This window comes from Sebastes umbrosus, chromosome 11, assembly GCF_015220745.1.
Source record: "Sebastes umbrosus isolate fSebUmb1 chromosome 11, fSebUmb1.pri, whole genome shotgun sequence".
NCBI classification, from domain to species: domain Eukaryota; kingdom Metazoa; phylum Chordata; class Actinopteri; order Perciformes; family Sebastidae; genus Sebastes; species Sebastes umbrosus.
In genome coordinates this window covers 15,306,003-15,325,449 of record NC_051279.1, presented here as the reverse complement: position 1 = coordinate 15,325,449, position 19,447 = coordinate 15,306,003, and the positions used below count along the sequence as shown (strand labels likewise).

Genomic DNA, 19,447 nt, shown 5'->3' with positions numbered 1-19,447 from the left:
CAGGCCGATTAGATCCAGACCTGTATATAAATGCACATTTATTTATTTAATATGTCATTTGCACGCGATGCGCGCCTCTGTGGACGAGCCAGCTCGACCTCTGATGAGTGTTGAGTCAAACTCAGTGTGATCTGAGGAGCTGCACCTTTAAATGCTCAACAAGTTGTTTTATTTCTAAAGGAGGTTTTTTGGATTGAGCAGAGCGCACCGGTGGAGCAGCTATTCATATTGCCTTTTTATGTATCCTCGGTGCCATTAAGAGGATAAAGGACAGCGCCTAAAGTCTGGACACAATGTCATTGAAAGTCAGCAGAAGTGGGAAGAGATGGCTCCGGATGAGAGGACAGAAGATTTCGGGCGTCAGACTGTGAAAACCTGACCAGGTTAATTTGGGCATCAGTTTGATTAAATAGCTTTGTTTTTAGTCTCTCAGGCTGTCTGAGCGCTTTCTGTGACGGGCAGCATCTCGGCGCGCCTTTCTTCCATCATGAGGAGCGTTTTTTTTCCGCTCGGATACTGAAAGATGACAACGTGCCGCGGATTCAGGGTGAAATCATGGGCTAGATTTGGGGTCATTTGACTTGTTTCTTGCCGCCTTTGTGTGTCCATGTCGGTCTGTTTTTATCTGTGTGCGTTGTTTTCTGGTTGTGCGTGTCAGACTGAATCAGTGCGCCTTGGATGAGCATGAGCGTCTCTAATGTGCGTCTCTTCTGTCCATTAACAACCCATCACTCCTGACAGAGGATCAACCTTGTCATTCATCCACGGATGAATGTTAAAACACTTTCACCTTCACCTCTTATATAATGATATTATAGAAAAATAGCCACATTTATAGGTTGCCTGGACATATATAGGCTATATACACAGACAGACAGTCAATGAGCGGCGAGCTCCGTTATCTATCCAGAGACCGGGAATCCGGTGGCAGTATGCCCGGCGTCGGAGCGCTGAGGGCGGCTGTGGAGAGGAGAGGGAGAGGGAGGGCCTCGGGGGGGAGAGAAGCGGTTCAAGGACGAGGAAGGAGGAAAGATACAGAAACATCTGTAAGGACAAAAGAGGGTGAAAGTGAAGCTGCTGGCGTCACACTGGCAGCAGGGTGAAGGATTTACTGTCTGGATGGATGGATGGGGGCTGTCTCCAAGGGCACTGAGGTAAAGCATGGACACATGGAGGTGTGAGGAGCTGCCAGCTCCAGGAGGAGAATGACTGCTGGAGGTTCAGACACTTCAGCTTCTTCAATTTAACATTCAGATTGACATTGACATTCTCAACTAGGCAGGTGGACTAAGCTGTAGTTTTTCCTGAGGGTTACAGGTTATATCCTTCTCTTCCTCCTCCCTCCTCCTCCTCCTCCTCCTCCCTCCTCCTCTTCCTCTTCCTCTTCCTCCTCTTCGTCTTCCTCCTCTTCCTCCTCCTCTCCCTCCTCCTCCTCCTCCCTCTCCTCCTCCCTCTTCCTCCTCCTCCTCCTCCTCCTCCTCTTCCTCCTCCTCCTCCTCCCTCTCCTTCCTCCTCCTCCTCTTCCTCCTCCTCCTCTTCCTCCTTCTCTCCCTCCTCCTCCTCCTCCTCCTCCTCTTCCTCCTCCTCCTCCCTCCTTTTCCTCCTCCTCCTACTCTCCCTCCTCCTCCTCCTCCTCCTCTTCCTCCTCTTCCTCCTCCTCCTCATCCCTCCTTTTCCTCCTCCTCCTACTCTCCCTCCTCCCTCCTCCTCCTCCCTCCTCCTCCTCCTCTCCCTCCTCCTCTCCCTCCTCCTCCTCCTCCTCATCCTCCTTTTCCTCCTCCTCTTCCTCCTCCTCTTCCTCCTCCTCCTCTCCCTCCTCCTCCTCCTCCTCCTCCTCCTCTTCCAACTCCCTCCTCCTCCTGCCTCCTCCTCCCTCTCCTCCTCTTCCTCCTCCTCCTCCTCCCTCTCCTCCTCTTCCTCCTCTTCCTCCTTTCCCTCCTCCTCCTCTCCCTCCTCTTCCTCCTTCCTCCTCCCTCTTCCTCCTCTTCCTCCCCCTCCTCCTCCTCCCTCCTCTCCCTCCTCCTCTTCCTCCTCCTCCTCCCTGGGTTGTGATGATGGATGGGGTGGCTGGAGGTGTGGGTACCCCCGGTAGCACCTCGGGGTCCGGGTGTGACAGCCTGCCCAGACGTAACGGAGACTCTAAGCGGCGCAGTAAGAGCAGCCTGCCCTCTCCGGGTTACAGGCTGTCCCAGGCCTCTCTGGAAGGGGAGAGGGTCTCCTTTGGGGGTGACAGCACCTCCTCAGGAGGACGCGGCCGCCGCCTCTCCATCATGAGCTCCTCCACCACCACCAGGGACGGTCTTCCTTTCCGCACGGCTGCGGGCACCCCGACCACCCCGGTCCCCCTGCCGCCCCCTCCTCCGCGATCAGTGGGCTTTGCCTCGACCCGCGCCGCCCTGCCCTCCACCTCCTCCTCCACCGGGACCGGAGTGATGGTGCAGGTGACCACCGGCCCGGAGACCACCACCACCACGACGTGTAACACCAGGGCAGGGAGCCCTGAGCTGATGGCTCAGTGCGGACTAGGTGGGTTCGGCATGATGGGGCTGGACGGGGAGGACTACAGCGCCTCCAACCAGAGCACCTTCATCCAGAGACAGTTTGGAGCCATGCTGTATCCAGGGGTCAACAAATTCAGCCTGCGCATGTTTGGATCCCACAAGGCTGTGGCACTGGAGCAGCAGAGACTGAAATCTGCAGGGTCGTGGATCATACACCCATACAGTGACTTCAGGTATGCACACACACACACACACACACACGCACATGCACTCAAGGCCTCCACAGCTACACTGAAGTTGTTTTGTAAAATGAGTGCCACTTGTAGCACATAAAAGAAGTTATTTTGGTTGAAATATGGATCAAAGCAAGTTGAAATGGTGCTCACTTTATGGAGCACACTTGAAGCTTAATGATAGACACTTAAGATAAGGGAGGAACAGGAAACCTATACATTCATCAGCATCCTCTTCAGTTGTTAACAGGGTGAAATGGGGAGGAGGACAACTGGGAGGAGAGAGACTTTGCAGGAGGCTAATTGTATATTACTAGGGACACAAAAGAAGTGTAAAGGAAGTGATGTGAGGGTTAGAGGAGGGGAAAAAGATGCAATGGGAGAGGAAACGTAGAGAGTAGAGAAGCAGAGGCTGTATGAAAGGTTAAAAAGGAGAATGAATAAAGGGTAGTGGATTTAAGTCCTTGGAGGCACGATGAAGGCAGTGAGAGGTGTTTGTGGAAAGGGTAGTGTGCCTAGTGTAGACTAGCGAGAGAATAAAGAGACTGATTGTAGCCTATTGTTTCCAGTAGAAATAGTCTCACAGTTAAGAGGGAGATAAAGGTGAGATTATGCAAATTAGTAGGACAAATTTAGCCTAGAGGTGTTTGACTGATCAGGGAGCAGCGAGGGATGCCTTCCATCATGTCAATTAGGTGAAATGTGAAGTTTGTTTTGAACAGTGGATGAACCCAGCACAGCACGCCCTACTGGTGGCTCCATGCAAGGAACACTTAGCACCACAATCAATAACTCCTGAGGTGAAAATGAGTATTGAGGCTGTTCATTTTTGGTTTCCTTGAGTGAAAGATGAAGCTGGTGATAATTTCTTGTAGTAAATGATTCTTTCAGTGGAGGTGAGGATGGGAGAGGAATTTCGTGAATGTCTTCCAGCCTTAAAGCTGCAGTAGGCAGAATATTTTTGGCATCATTGGGCAAAATATCATAATAACCTTTCAGCATATTGTAATCCAAGTGTTCTGAGAGATAACTAGACTTCTGCACCTCCTCATGGCTCTGTTTTCAGACTTTAAAAATTTAGCCTGTGACGGGAGACTTTGGCCAATCACAGGTCATTTCACAGAGAGAGCGTTCCTATAGGCTGTTCATTCAACGGAGGCAGCTGTCAATCACTCGCAAACGGTCAAAACTATGCAGCGCTGATCAAATATGAATCAATATTCTGTTACTGTAATGCCTGTTTCTCCCCTCAAATGTTTTCAGAAACATCTTTTGGTGTACTGTTTAGCTGTACAATGAGAAAGTTTGCTCCGGCTGGTGGGCGGTGCTTGGTATTTCCTCAACTGATCTCAACATGGCTGCCAGGTCACAAACTTTCTAATTTTTCACTCTTAGTTTAACCGTTATCCAGCTCTGCTCTGATTGGTCATTTTCTTCCAGTCTGTAATCTTGCAGATGCCATTAGGAGCAACGGAGGACACCAGAGGCCCATGATTTTTTTCAGATTACCTGTCTCATACATTAGTGTCAGGACGTAGTGACCGTTTTATAAAAATACAATTTTGTAATCATATTTGCTCCATTTCTACCCACTGCTGCTTTAATAGTCATATTATTCACAGACTGACATGTCAAGCATTGACGGAAATGCTGGTCATTATTGGCTGTTAGAGATTTTTGCATAAGTACAAAATGTGCAGGTGGACAGCAGAGGGAGAGACAGCATTCATAATCTCCAGACAGGCTGCAGCAACAATGGACGACTTGATCCCCAAGGCTCCTGGCCCACTTTTGTCTCATCAGCCACACACACACAGCCAGAGTCATTTTTTATTGTCTGTCAATTTGATGATCACTCACAAGTGCTGCTTATGAGTCTGCTCACGGGAGATACGGTAAATGAGGTCAATGAGGAACGGAGGGAAGGATGGATAGATGAAGGGGTGTGGATGGATGGATGAATGCCCCTCCTGCACTTATTTATATTCATGCAGATATCTAAAAGATGTTAATAGTCCTAATTAACCCGTCGGAGAATCACAATTGAATTCCGATCCATTATTTATGACTTCCTAAATTATGCAAGTTGAGTATGCATTATACATAATTCAGTCATCTAACTTTTCAGCTAAGTACCTGTAGTCGGGAGCGACGTCTGAAGAGGAACTTTGTGAGGCCCGGAGCGAGCGAGGAGGAAGGAAAGATTACCTCTAAAGCCCCTTTATTGTGTTTTTGTCCCGGTTTTGTGACCTTGAACACAAGAGCCTGTGTGTGTGTGGGGGTGTGTGTGTGTGCAGTAATATGTATGCTTGTGTGTGTATGGTCTGTCATTATTGAGTGTGCTGATAAGCTCTCACGCCCTTCACCTCATTAAGAAAAGATGTGCTGCTGCACCTATAAGAATGCATAACAAGAGGCAGAGGAGGACTAGAGACTCGAGAGCGTGGAAAGCGAGGCGAGAGGTGAAAACAGAAAGACAGACGGTTCGTCTGTCGCCACCGATGAGTCGTGTTGAGACAGGGTTGGTGGCATTACACACATAGTAACAGGGATTTATTGCGTAATAGCCGGTTGCTGTTATGTGCTTGTTTTGTCTGTACGTCTGGCAGGATGATGGGTGGAAACCTGCTCAGAACTGACATCTGGCCAACCGCGAGCGGGGAGCCAATCAGATGCCGCTCAGGAGACACTTGGCCTCAATTACAGTAGAATTAGTGTTTGGTTTGACAACAGCTGAGCAGGTAGATGCAGGTCAGGTCTCCTCCAGCACCTGTTCATGTTCAAGATGGAATACTGATGAGGCCATGGAGAAGGGCTCTGATTGCATTTGCAATTCCTATCTGTGTGCATGAGAGAGACTGTGTGTGCGTGTGTGCGTGCATACAGTTCCTCACACACGATACATGAGCCAATGTTGCATCAGACCGCCGCCTCGTCAGGTATTTAGCCAACATGACAAACCTTCACATCGATTGTTAGTTTTGACGTCTTTGGCATCTGACGTCTTCTTTATGTCTGTCTGGTTGCTCTCATTTGTTTGGTCTCACATCTCAGTGACAACAGTAACATCTACACACACAGAGGCTGATTAATGTGCAGTGACGTGTACAATGTCATCTATTACGTTACTCAGCAAACTAAAACATTATTGCTGCATGTCATTCAGGTTAGACCAGTATAGAGTCCTCTTCACGGAGCCAGTCGCCCTATTACTACAGTAGCGCAGAACAGACAAACCAAACACTGGCTCTAGAGAGGGCCATTTGTGTTTTCACGTCAGCCACCGTAGTTCTCCTACACGCCCGGCCCACAGGAGAAGTTTCAGTTGGTTGCAACCTGCAACCTCGACGCTAGATGTCGCCAGATCCTACAAACTGCACCTTTAAAGGGACTGTTTGTGAGAAATTGGTTGTAACAACGACAGCTGTGGCCGTCAACGAAAGTCAGCGAGAACGAGCCCGGTGTGTGAATGAAGGCAAGCAGGCAGAGGAGCAGAGGAGCAGAGTACAGCAGAGACTCCGACCCTGGAGACCAAAGCTATGGTCTCCCCCGCGTCCTCCGACCGCAGCCAACACTGTTTTGCAAGACGGGCTTCACTAGATATAGCTTTGCGGTTTTGTTGCTTCCGTGTAGTTTGTGTTGGAGTCTGAGTCTGAACAGCGTACCCACACGCGAGCGCGCATGGGACACCGACCCGGATTGATTTATACGTGTAAGAAGTTACAAACAGTCCCTTTAAGTACAAGTGACAACAATGTAAAGATATTCCATTACAAGTAAAATAGCTTCGTATACATCTATACTTTTTTGTGAAATAATGGATAACATTACCTACTTGGGTTTCAAACAGGTATTTAAGTAGTAGTAGTTTAAAGTAGTAGTTTAAGTTTTAAGTTAAAGTTTAAAAGCAAGGGGCCCAAACAATGTAAGCCAATAAGTTTGTATTTTATATGTTTTTTTTTGTGTAAAACCTCTAAAACTGCAGTAGTTGATTTATTTTCTATTAATCTGAATATGCAAAGTAAGCGGCCAAATTAATGTAGTGGAGTAAAAAAGTAAAATATTTTCTTCTGAAGTGTAGCGGAGCAGATCTATAGTAACATAAATACAAATAGTACTGTACAAGTACCTCAAGTAAATGTACTTAGTTAGGCTTCCACAAACAACTGGTTTCATTAACCATTCATCTGAAAAGTCCAAAGTCCAAGTTGACACATTCAAATTGCTTGTTTTTTTCCAAAAACCAGAGGGTATTCGGATTTGATTATGAACATTATTATCAATGAATTTTCTGTTGATAGACTAATTGCTTCATAGACTAGAATTGTTTAGTAAAATATGAAATAGTAAAAGCAAATTCCATGCATCTTTTCAAAGAATATTTTGCCTCTCAAGACGCTCTGTCAGGTCGTGTCCTCAATCAGAACATCAAGTACCACTGTAAAGTACTGTCTTATACTGTATATAAATAGCACTGACAGACATAAACAACCAGTTTGATTTTATATGATTGATAGAGTTATTCCCTATAATGAGAGTTAACAAAGCGTATCCTCAAGGTCAGGAAGAATAAATTTCCATCCCCGTCAAACAGAAGCGCTGCGTCTGTGTTGCTGTAAATAATCCCTGTATTTATTGCCAGTGATTATGAAGTGATACGTCTGTCAGTATAAATGACAAAAGTCAGTGAGAAGTGTGTGTATGTACAGCAGAGTGATGACTCATACTTAATCTTCATCAGTCTGGCGGCGGCGTCACACCACATGAGGTTGTGTTACTAAATTAGAGCTCAATAGCAATCGACCACAGAGCTCGAGTGTACTTTCTTACAGAAGGAGAGCGAGTGTGTGGAAAGCAAGTCATTGATATGGGTTAAGGATTCAGAGGAAAAAGACAGAAAGATGACAGGCATCATCTCCAGATGATTGGATCGCCTCTTCTGTCATACTTTAATCACTTGCAGCGTTTTCATGAGAGGACCACTACGTCATTCAGTAATACCCTCCAGCATGAAATACAGATTGATGAAGCCTCCCAAGGTTACTGATCATTGCCTCTCTTTGTCCCTCTCTGTCTGTCTCTCCATCTCCAGTCAGTCCAGCTCCGCTCTGCTCTATTGGTCTGAGAGATAAAGGATGAGCTTTATGTTGCCAAAGCATTTGCAAAGGATGAAATTGTCTTAAGAGAAACATTCACATTTATCAGTCGGTCTTGCACTTGGAAACAGCTACGAGGAAGAATTTGTACTTCTTAGTGTCCTGGATGATCCCCAAGTTGTTATATATAACACTGTCTGGCTCAGGGGAATGTAACAACGGAGAGACTATTTATAGGACAGATTTTACATAAGAACATATATAAGGAAATGAGTTAAACCATGATTAAATGGAAGAAACGATGGTGCTGGTGGAAGGGGAAGAGAAAGGCAAGTCTAAAAGGTGTTAGCACAGCCGAATCGATCCGAATTGTCCTTTAAAGGGGCACTACTAGGACAACGTGCTCTCATGCAGCGGTTCGTATAATATCTTACGTAAAAGTTATTCCTTCCTTTCTGTTCGTTTTTCTCCGAATGTCCAGCAACAGGTGTCAATTTCCGCTTGTTAAAAAGAGTCTTTTCAAAATAAACTTCCGTCTTCACAGGAAAACAACCTGGTTAGGTTTAGGCAACAAAACTACATAGTTCGGATTAGGAAAAGATCGTTGTTTGGCTTACAATAACTCCGGAAGTGGTGTAACTTAAGTACGTAAGTTACGTGACAAATAAGTCGATGCTAACTTCTGGTTTCACATGGGACATGAACGCCGGTATCCTGGGTGAACCATCCATCCCAACCTTCTCCCTATACGCGCCGTTTGTCGCTCTTTGTACTTCCTGGTTCACGATTCTGTGAATTACACACACATTTATTTTGTGACATATACACAAGTTACAGTGCTTTACTTTTCGTAAAAAACTTTAACAGTTTATGAGACCAGCCTGACTAGGAAACTAAAAACAGAAGTATAATGTCCTCTGTGGCTCTGGAAATCTTTTGTAAAGTCCTATAAAATACACTGATTATGCCGTTAAGGTTATCTCGGCTGTGTCTGTGTACAAACTGGATGTCTGGAGTTTGAAAATTGAGGGCAGACAGGGCCTAATGAAAGATGCTATCCATCCAGATGCATTTTAGGATTTGATTTTTTTGGAGTCTTTGGAGCTTGACCCATACTACACTCTAAATGTCAGGATATCTTGGCTTCTGCTGCTTCAAATGTGACCTTTCTTTATCGGATCTGTCTCTCTCAACTTGATCTAAGTATGATACTGAATCACAGGAGTACCCCTTTAAATCTTTATGTTCATCACAAGGGAGTAAGCTGCATGGTCTTCAGTTTGAAAATCAATCAACTATGTTTTATTGGCATGAATGTACAGGTTACATTATTGCTAAAGCTTAATATTGAATAAAACAGGCCTTTTTCAAAGCACACATTTGGACTTCAGGTCAGTAGGAAAGAAAAGTAGCGTTAAGTGTTACTAATAACATTAACGATGGAAGTATCCAAGTGTCCCAATAATTGTCTGCTGTCATGTTTTGCAGTTAGTATACAAAAAGATCTCTATACTTTACTATTTTATACCAACAGGAAATTATATCTCAAAATGGTAAAAGAGCATAGTATAATTAGAATCTGTTAATGAGAACTAGACCTCAATCAATTGTTTACATTTTCAAACAATAGAAGAAAATGGCTAAAAAAAATTCCCTAAGCCCAAGAAGATGTCTTCTTGTCTTGTTTTGTCTTGTTCAAAGATGTTCAATTTATAGACATATAAATTGATATGAAACAAAGAAGTGTAGCAAATTCTCATATTTGAAAAGATCATGGGAAGTTGTTCCTCATCTTCTTAGAGAGCTGGTTGGTCAGTTGTGGTTGAAAACTTTAAGTTGCACTACCATCATGTATTACTAAATGCTGTTTGATTTATAAATCAGGATACAAGCACTGATGAGTTCTCATTCACACTTTTTGCATTGCAGGAGTGGTACATGTGAATGTTTCTCCCAGGACAATTTCATCCTTTGCAAATGCTTTACCAAAATAAAGTACATCATTTATCTTATTACAGAGAGACAGACGGAGAGAAACAAAGAGAGACAATGATCAGTAACCTTGGGAGGCTTCATTTATCTCAATCTCATGCTGGAGGGTATTACTGGATGACGTAGCCCTCTCTCATGCTCACAACTGAGAAACTGGAAACGGTTGCCATTTTTTGTTGAGAGATGACCAGCAGTTAGATTCTGGGGGCTCTGGTCCATCACGTTGGATAATGTAGATTTCAAAGACCATTTTGCACCAGCATACGTATGTGTGATAATGGATTTTTGAATGTCACTGCCAATTGAACTTCACAAATAGACATACAGTATTTTCTATATATATTTAATACTTTTTCGGTTTCCAATATCTTTCCGGAGCTGTTTCACCACCACCCGCAATTTATTGAACATTTTCCAGCAGTGAACAGCTTTCGATTTTCCTCTTCATTTCCTTTGTGCATTGCATCATGGGAGACTTGTCATTTTGTCAATTTGACAGTGTGAACACAAGAAACTAAATAAAATAAAAAGCCAGAAGAAAACAAATATCATAGACTTCCAGTGCAACCTTATAAACATAGAAACATAAACAGTTGAGTTGACTAACTCTGTCTTTCTCCGTCTAGATTCTACTGGGACCTGTTGATGTTGATGTTGATGATGGGGAACTTGATCATCCTGCCAGTGGGCATCACTTTCTTCAGAGAAGAGAACACGCCTTCGTGGATCATCTTCAACGTGGTCTCTGACACGCTCTTCATGGTCGACTTGGTTCTCAACTTCAGGACCGGCATCATCAAGGAAGACAACACTGAGATACTGCTGGACCCCAGGTCAGCAGAAGCATTGATTATGTGGATAGAGAGGCGAAGTCTCATGGTGGTCCTCCCCTTCCGGTGGACCACCATGGGGATCTTATTTCAGAAAAAATATGAACGGTAGTCAACGGCGAGAGACTATAATAATACTTTTTGATCCTGTTTGAATTGCGTGAAGTATAAGACTGTGAAAATACGTAATTAGAAAGACTACACTACCAAAAGTCGTGTAAGTGACGTCTCTCTCGCTGAAGCTACAATGCCTGTGTGTTTCGTACTGGGATGTACTCGCATGAGCAACAGGTCTGATCGTTCTTTCTCTTCCCGACTAAGTTAGCTTGCTAGCTAGTGTTGGTGATGCATATTGTGCGAGACGAGAGATGTAGTTCACTGAGCGGTTTCACACAAAATTAGATGAAACTACAACAAGCCTGCGACTTTCTTGACTTGTAAAATTGTGTTTTAAATTGACAAACTATGTGTGATTCATGGCGCAATTCAAATGGGATCAAAATAACATTTGTCATTTGCCGTTGACCACCGTTAAAATTTTTTTCCAAAATCAGGTCCCTTGGGGTCCACCGGAAGGGGACGGACTTCGCCTCTCTATGTGTATGGTCGAGAATATCAATACAGCAGCTCAGTCGCCATTCATTTAAAGGAGACATATCATGATAAACTATTTTTTTTTGTTTATAGTTTCTTCAAACAAACAGTACATTTTTTTTTTACATTAAAGCATGTAAACATTTACTAGTAGAAACCCTAAAATACAAGCAGGAACCTGAAAATGAGCATGATGTGTCCCCTTTAAATTTGCTCCTCTGGCCATCTGCTGGGTCTGTGTGAGATGTGAAAAGGTGACGTGCAGCCGGTGGCAGAGCTTTGTTCACGTTCCAGTTGTGCTACTGTTGAATATTGATGAGAGTCGCTTCATGCCAGCCAAATGTTGGAATCACTTTCACAAAGCTTGACTGCCAAATCACAAATGTCACCGGTCTTCCATCCTACTCCAACTCAGAGCGATCCGCCAAAACTACCTGAAAAACTGGTTCCTCGTGGACTTTGTGTCGTCCATCCCGGTGGACTACATCTTCCTGATGGTGGACAGCCTCGACACCGAGGTCTACAGGACCGCCAGGGCGCTGCGCATTGTCCGCTTCACCAAAATCCTGAGCCTGCTTCGACTGCTCCGCTTGTCCAGACTCATCCGCTACATCCACCAGTGGGAGGAGGTGAGAAACCGAGGCTGGAAACAGAGAGCAAAGTCGAAGAGATATTTGTATTAAACACATTTAATATGTAAGGTATGACTCATCACAAGCCCTTTACTTACGAAATATAATTTTTTACGGGTAGAATCAAACCAATTTTTTTAATATTGTGCCGATGAGCTGGAGGAAAAGCCTCATTAAAATGCATTTTGAACAATTTTGGAATAACATCCTTGTGATAAGGTAAACGTCACCTGCCCATTTCATCCTCTAATTTACCTAATTTTCTTCCTCTTCTTTCCTTCTACTCCTCCTCAGATCTTCCATATGACCTATGACCTTGCTAGTGCCATGGTGAGGATAGTTAACCTGATCGGTATGATGCTGCTGTTGTGCCACTGGGACGGCTGTCTCCAGTTCCTGGTCCCCATGCTGCAGGACTTCCCTCCTGACTGCTGGGTTTCCAAGAACCTGATGGTGGTGAGTCTCTAACCAGCCGTCTGTGAATGACGTTTATTTTTTTTTATGCATCAGTGATTTTTATTGTGCAGAGAACAAAAAAAGGACATGACATTCAGTTTGGCTTGAATGAAACATACAAAGCGCTATCTCAGCTTGTTTGAACAGTGTGCACAATATTTATTTCAGATGAATGCAAATCACAGATTCAGAAAGGCTTGGTTTCTGGTTATCTGTGTGTGTGCAGAGTGAGGGTGTTTATCAGATTTGACATTGTTTGCTCCTTATCTCTGTTAATTGGCTCATGCAGCGACATGTCCAGTTGGAATAAGATTGACTATCATCATCAGCACGAAAATAAAAAAAGATTTTCCAATTAAAATCCTCAGCAGAGATCAGGTGAGGGTGTGAACACACGCAAGTCGAAGGCCCAGGGGGACCTGCTGGGGATTTCATCCTCGTGCATGCAGGCGTGCAGACGTAGACGCCCATGAATGCACTCAGATACACAGCTGTATGAATAACTGACTCACGTCTCAGCGGTTGCCTGGGTGACTGTTGCTAAGCAGGCTGATGCTGGGATTTTCCCCAGAGAAAGTCCCCTCATCCGTTAGACCATTAACATCTTAGTATAATTGGACTCAACTTAAAACAGAAGGGAACACACACACACACACACACACACACAGAGAGGCTGGTCTCTGCTCTTTAGGCATTTTTTAATAATGCAGGATGGCTGCCTTTTTATTGTCTTCGTGGTTTTATACGTTCTGCAGCCGCTCTGTTGTGAAGCTAAGTGGGTTTTGACAGTTAAATTGCTCTGCTGTTACATGTTATGATCTCAGCTGTATTTTCTGAAGTGGTGTGGCTGAGAGGAAAAAAAAGCTCCTGTGGCATGACTAAAATAAGAACAGTTCAATATTACAGCAACTTGGTAATTAACACTTCATTTTACTCCTCCTGTCACCCTCTCTGTCTGCCTCCCACTCACAGAATGACACATGGGGCATACAGTACTCCTATGCTCTATTCAAAGCCATGAGCCACATGTTGTGTATCGGCTACGGCGCCCAGGCTCCAGAAGGGATGACTGATGTGTGGCTCACCATGCTCAGTATGATCGTAGGTGCCACCTGCTACGCCATGTTCATCGGCCATGCCACCGCTCTCATCCAGTCACTGGACTCCTCGCGACGGCAGTACCAGGAGAAGGTGAAACATGATGCTCATCCATCCGTTGCTGCTATACTTTTTATAGTTTAGCCATTAAACTTGATTCAATCAATTTCTGTCTACGATGCACACCACCCACAATGCATTGCATCACATTTTATAGACTCGAAAATTAAAGTTGTTGTGACAAAAGTGTCTAAAATCTTAATTTACAGCTCATTATTCAGTGTCTATTATACTGTATATGGAGTAGTGAATGAGTGAACAAAGGAGTGTGCATAGATTATGTTCTTGCCTAAGAACAAATCCCAAATAATATAACATTGGTGAATGTCAGAATGTTTGTGAAAACTTCTTAAGTGGGTTTAAAGAAGAAATGTATTGTTCAGAACGGTTGTTTAATGAGGCCCAATGTTCTCATGCTCTTTTCTTTTAAAGTGAATGTGTTTGTTTGCAGATCCCTGACCTGTGCATGTTTGTGTTTGCGTGTTATTGCAGTACAAGCAGGTGGAGCAGTACATGTCGTTCCATAAGCTTCCTGCAGACGTACGGCAAAAGATCCACGAGTACTACGAGCACCGCTTCCAGGGGAAAATGTTTGATGAGGAGAACATCCTGGGAGAACTCAGCGAGCCACTTAAAGAGGTAAAACACAAACATCCACACGTACAGACCACCCATGCTCTGTCCTCCGGCAAATATCTCCTCCTTCCCCTCTCTCTTTATCTCTTCTTCCTCTTTGTCCAGGAGATAGTCAGCTTCAACTGCCGCAGCCTGGTGGCTAACATGCCACTGTTCGCCAACGCTGATCCCAACTTTGTGACCGCCGTGCTGACCAAGCTCCGCTTCGAAGTGTTTCAGCCTTCAGACTTCATCATCCGCGAGGGCACAGTTGGACGGAAGATGTACTTCATCCAGCATGGACGAGTCAGTGTGCTGACTCGCGGCAACATGGGAACCAAGCTGAGCGACGGTTCTTACTTTGGAGGTGATTACATGCAGAGTTGTGTAAGAAGGTGCTTGAAGATGAAGGTGATATATACTGTTTAGGCTTAATTTTAGGGCTGTCAATCGATGAAAATATTTAATCGCAATTAATTGCAGGATTGTCAATGATTAATCACGATTAATCGCAAATGAATTGCACATTTTTTATCTGTTCAAAATGTATTTAGCATAATATTTATGCTCAAATCATAACATGGCAAACTGCAGCCCAACAGGCAATAACAGCTGTCAGTGTGTCAGTGTGTTGACTTGACTATGACTTGCCCCGAACAGCATGTGATTATCATAAAGTGGGCATGTCTGTAAAGGGAAGACTCGTGGGTACCCATAGAACCGATTTTCATTCACATATCTTGAGGTCAAAGGGTCAAGGGACCACTTTGAAAATGGCCATGCCAGTTTTTCATCGCCAAAATTTAGTGCAAGTTTGGAGCGTTATTTAACCTCCTTCGCGACAAGCTAGACATGGTTGGTACCAATGGTTCCTTAGGTTTTCTAGTTTCATATGATGCCATCTTCATTCTAGCTTCAAAACTGAAAACCTGCAACAGTCTCTGAAAGATATATTGTGTTAATGCATTAAGGAAATTAGTGGCGTTAAAATGAATTTGCGTTAACGCGTTATTGTCACGTTAACTTTGACAGCCCTACTTAATTTATTGTACAGCTTTTCTGACTGCCTCTTCCCCTTTTCAGAGATCTGTTTGTTGACTCATGGACGGAGGACAGCCAGCGTCCGTGCTGATACGTATTGTCGCCTGTACTCTCTGAGTGTGGACAGCTTCAACGAGGTGCTGGAGGAACACCCGATGATGCGGCGTGCCTTCGAAACTGTCGCTGTTGACCGATTGGACCGTATAGGTAAAGTGTGGATGTCTGATTGGCTCATTCATTTCTCTCGTCATTTTATCTATGTAGGGACTTGCTATTTTCCATTCAGCTCTTTAATTCTGCAACGACTTTGCCCAATACTTACAATAATCCATCCAATTCTGCTAAATTTCTCAGGCGCCTTGTCCTCAGCACTTCACTGAAAAAATAAAGGATGAGCAATGTTCTCAGTGAAGAACAGAAAAACCTCAAGACTAAAACCTCAGATGTTAAAATTAATAATGAATTTTCTCGTCTACAGGCAGGAAGAACTCCATGCTCCTGCGGAAGTCATCCCATGGAGGTTCTCTGGGGGGAAGTATGGGTCGTGGTGGAGGCCGGGGTGGAGGGGGTCCAGGAGCCGGAGGAGGTCTGGCAGCAGGCAGTCTGGGCTCCTGTGACAGCATGCTGGTGCAGCAGATTGTCAAACACGACAGCATGCCGGCCATGCAGGACGCCATTGCGGCCGCTGCTGCGGGAAGAAGCGGAGTCATAGGAGGAAGTGGCGCTGTGTCTCCTCGGCCACGCCCGGTCATCTGGGCGCCGCTGGTCCACGCCCCGCTGCAGACCGCCGCCGCCACCAGTAATGTAGCCATCGCCCTCATGCACCAGCAGCAGCAGCAGCAGCAGCAGCTCCAGCAGTTGCAGCAGCAGCATGCACTTGGGGGGGCTTTCTTTCTGCCTTCCCCTCTTGTCTCGCCCTCTCCCTCCCTCTCTTTCCCTCTGTCTCCCCCTCGTCCTCCCGTGTTACAGCCCCTCCGCCCCTCTGTGAGCTCTCTAATCGGGATGATGACGACGATGGGAGGATTGGGAGGATTGGGAGGATTGGGAGGAATGGGAGGGATGGGAGGGATGGGAGGGATGGGAGGTTTGTCCCCAAGAGGATTTCCTGCCTCTCCCTCGACCATGGGCCCTCCTGGTGGGTTGACATCGCCCCCTATTGCTCCACCCACACCAGCCTCCTCTGTCCCGACTTCTGTCCAACAAGGAAGAGCTCTTCATTACAGCCTTCGCCTCCAGGCTGATCACCCCTCCATGATTGCTGGATCATTAGGAACCCCGACAGGTGGAGGGAAACAAACTCCACCCCTCCACAAGGTGCCTGCCACCAACCCCCTTGCTACTTGTGGCACACGGTTCGATGGCAACACTTTTCTGACAGGCCAGCAGGGAGCAAAAGAAGCTCTGTTACGTCACGGGTCTCCTCAGGGTCTGCCAGCGCTGGGCAGACTCACCCAGGAGAACAGGCTGCTGTCGGCCTCGCAGCCCACTCTGCCTCACCGCTCCTGGGCGGGATTGCAGCCTCACCCGCCTCTCCACAGGAAGGCCTCTGGTGGTAATTTGCTGGCGACTCCTTTCCTGGCAGGGCAGTTGGCCAGGGGATGCAGCGCGGGCATGCTGACCTCTAACGTTCCAGTACAGATGGTGACAAATATACCGTTTAATGCACAAACACAAGCACAGGTCGCAGTACCTATTCAGCCTGCGTTAGCACACAATCTGCCCACACAATCTGCGTCTCACACTGTACCCACTCCCACAGCTGCACACATGCCTCCTGCAGCTTCTTTGCCATCTTCCTCCCCTCCGAAGCAGACCCCGCTCTCCTCTGCCACCCCTTCACCTGCACCCACCCCCTCGTCTCCTACACCTATACTCCCCCAGACACCTCGGCCTAAACCAATCTCAATGACGGCCTCTCGCTCCTCCTCTCCTCCTTCCTGCTCCATCCCTCCTTCAGCAAGAACAAAGCCACTGACACTCTCATCAACTCCTCGTCCCAAACCAATCCCTCCACCCTCTTCCCGCTCTTCCTCTCCCCGCTCTTCCTCTCCCTCTCCCTCCTCCACACCGCCTCCGCCTTCTGTTTCTACCCCTGTTCCAATACCTCAACCTTACAAGTCATCTTTTACCTCCTCTTCTCCGCCTTCCTCCTTGATCACCTCTATCCCACCACGTCCCCAGAGCCCCCGAGCCAAGGCATCCAACACACCTCCTTCTGCCTCTCCGTTGTCTGGCCCCAGTCCCGCTCAAACCCCAGTCACTTCTCCGACACCGACTCCCACTCAGACTACCCGCACCCGCACTTCTACCCCCGCCCAAACGCCATTTACTCTTACCCAGACCCTTATCCCTACACCTTCCCCTTCTCCGATCCCTGTTACACCTGTTCCCTCCCTAAGCAAATCCCAGAGTCCAACCCCGTGTCTCCAGCCTTCTGTCTCCAGCTCAACCAGAGGCCCCACCTCGAGCCAGATCCCAAAACAGACCCCGGCATCTCCTTCCCCAACACCAGCTAGCACTAGCTCTTCACGCAAAATAACTTTCTCAGTTCATCCTGTAAAGCAAATCCCTCCTGTCGTTACCCCAAGCCCCACTTCAGGCTCCGGTCATTCCACCAAACCAACCCCAGCGACATCCTCGACAACTTTATGCCCAAAATCGAGCTCCACCAACCCCTCATCTCTTTCCACCACCTCTTCCATCTCCTCTAGTACACAATCTGCCTCTGTTCACCCCCCAAAACAAATGCCAACCACCACAGCTGCCCCGGCCCACTCCTCAAAACTCAATACACTCTCTACCCCTGGCCAGACTTCTCAGGCATCTGCCACCACATCCACAACACACGCAGCCACCACTGCCAGCACCACCTCCCCTAAAGGTGGGAAAAAAGACCCTCAGCTCACCAGAAAAGACTCAGAGGAACGAAGACACAAACTGCAAGGCAACATGTAAGAAATTCTCACAGGATGTGTGCCGATTAGCAGAGCCATGGACATACAGAGTTGTGTCAGAATTGTCATCCAGTGATGATGATGATGATGATGAGGAGGAGATACATCTTGTTTGCATTCACTCTAGGATGTGATTGTCTTAGAACATCAGGTGTTCGTGTGACTCTCAACCACGCCATCGATCAAGGAGAAAGACTTTATGGGTGTGTTGAGTGGAGGCAATGGTAGAGTCTGAAAAACCATCCAAATGTATACATACATATCTGTGTTAGTGATTGTTGGAGCAAGCAGGGGAGCTGAAGTGGAAACAAGTATGCACGGTAAAAGGGAATGGAAGCAATAGCTGAGAAAAACAATCTCCATTTTCTTGGAAACAGCAATACATGTGAAACATTTGAGACTCGTAATGTGACAGGAAATGAGCTTGACAATAATGATCTTTCTGCTGTTGGGAAGAAAGTCTCTTGTGATGTCAGAAACTTCCTGGTTTCCAGCTCCAACTCCCTCTTGCCTCCCATTCTGCACCAAAGTGTAATATTTTCTCATCTGAATAATAATAATAATAATAATATAGAGTTTAAAAGTCACTGTAAAGTCGATGCTCATATGAATTTGAATAATTAGGATCAGTCCACTGGTAGTTTTGTTGTCCCAGGTGTGTGGTGTTTAGTTTTTGAACAAGACAAAACTTTTAAACCTACATGTTCACTTCTGTAAATTGTGTTTTTTTTGTGTGTGTGAGAGACAATACTGCTCTGCTGTGCACCGTGGCTCGCTCCATTTAGTTCCTCCCTGAACTGTAAATACGTGCCTCTCTGTGGGTCTGTGTTAAGCTTCCTCACTCCTCAGCCTCTTTGTCTTTCATCTCTTCTCTTGTCTCGCCGCCTTTCATCTGATTTCACAGCCCTGGTCGGCCGCTAACTGCTTCTTTGGCGCCCACAGACTCACTCCCTTTCTCTCGGTTTGCCCGACACTTTGCTCTGTGCGACCGCCAGCCTCGTGTTCAAATGGCTCTTCCTTCTGTGTCTCTACGAGACTGTTTCAGCGCCATTTCCAGTGATGTTTGATGTTTTGTGTGGGTGTAGCAACAAGACATTTTTGTCTTAACCCCTGATACCATGTTGCCTAGACGATATATTAAAGGACCAAATGTTTTATTTTTTATTTATCACAGCTTTAGCTTTTGAACTGAAAAAAGAAATAGCTAATAATGCTGTCATGATGATCTTGAGCGTGGTGTTTAAGGTGATGATTACGATTGTGATGGTATTCTTGATAACCATGATGGTAATGATGAAGGTGTATATCTGGATGTAAGAATAAAGCGGATTTAGATATCATCTTG

The 19,447-nt window shown here is 45.9% G+C and overlaps 1 protein-coding gene across 1 annotated transcript; it reads left to right on the top strand.

Annotated features, from left to right (window-relative positions):
- Positions 1 to 1,929: 1,929 nt before the first annotated feature.
- Positions 1,930 to 19,442, top strand: LOC119497800 (potassium/sodium hyperpolarization-activated cyclic nucleotide-gated channel 2-like). Its single transcript, XM_037786217.1, has 9 exons — positions 1,930 to 2,734; positions 10,449 to 10,655; positions 11,662 to 11,875; positions 12,173 to 12,334; positions 13,307 to 13,525; positions 13,985 to 14,131; positions 14,234 to 14,474; positions 15,191 to 15,355; positions 15,627 to 19,442. The coding sequence occupies exons 1-9, from the start codon at positions 2,052 to 2,054 to the stop codon at positions 18,101 to 18,103; spliced, it is 4,515 nt and encodes a 1,504-aa protein (XP_037642145.1). The 5' UTR covers positions 1,930 to 2,051; the 3' UTR covers positions 18,104 to 19,442.
- The last annotated feature ends 5 nt before the right edge of the window (positions 19,443 to 19,447 follow it).

Bases quoted from the DNA above. Each gene is read 5' to 3' on its own strand.
- LOC119497800 (XM_037786217.1), top strand. From the start codon at position 2,052: ATGATGGATGGGGTGGCTGGAGGTGTGGGTACCCCCGGTAGCACCTCG. The intron at 11,876-12,172 runs GTGAGAAACCGA...ACTCCTCCTCAG, and splicing joins ACATCCACCAGTGGGAGGAG to ATCTTCCATATGACCTATGA. The intron at 13,526-13,984 runs GTGAAACATGAT...GTGTTATTGCAG, and splicing joins GACGGCAGTACCAGGAGAAG to TACAAGCAGGTGGAGCAGTA.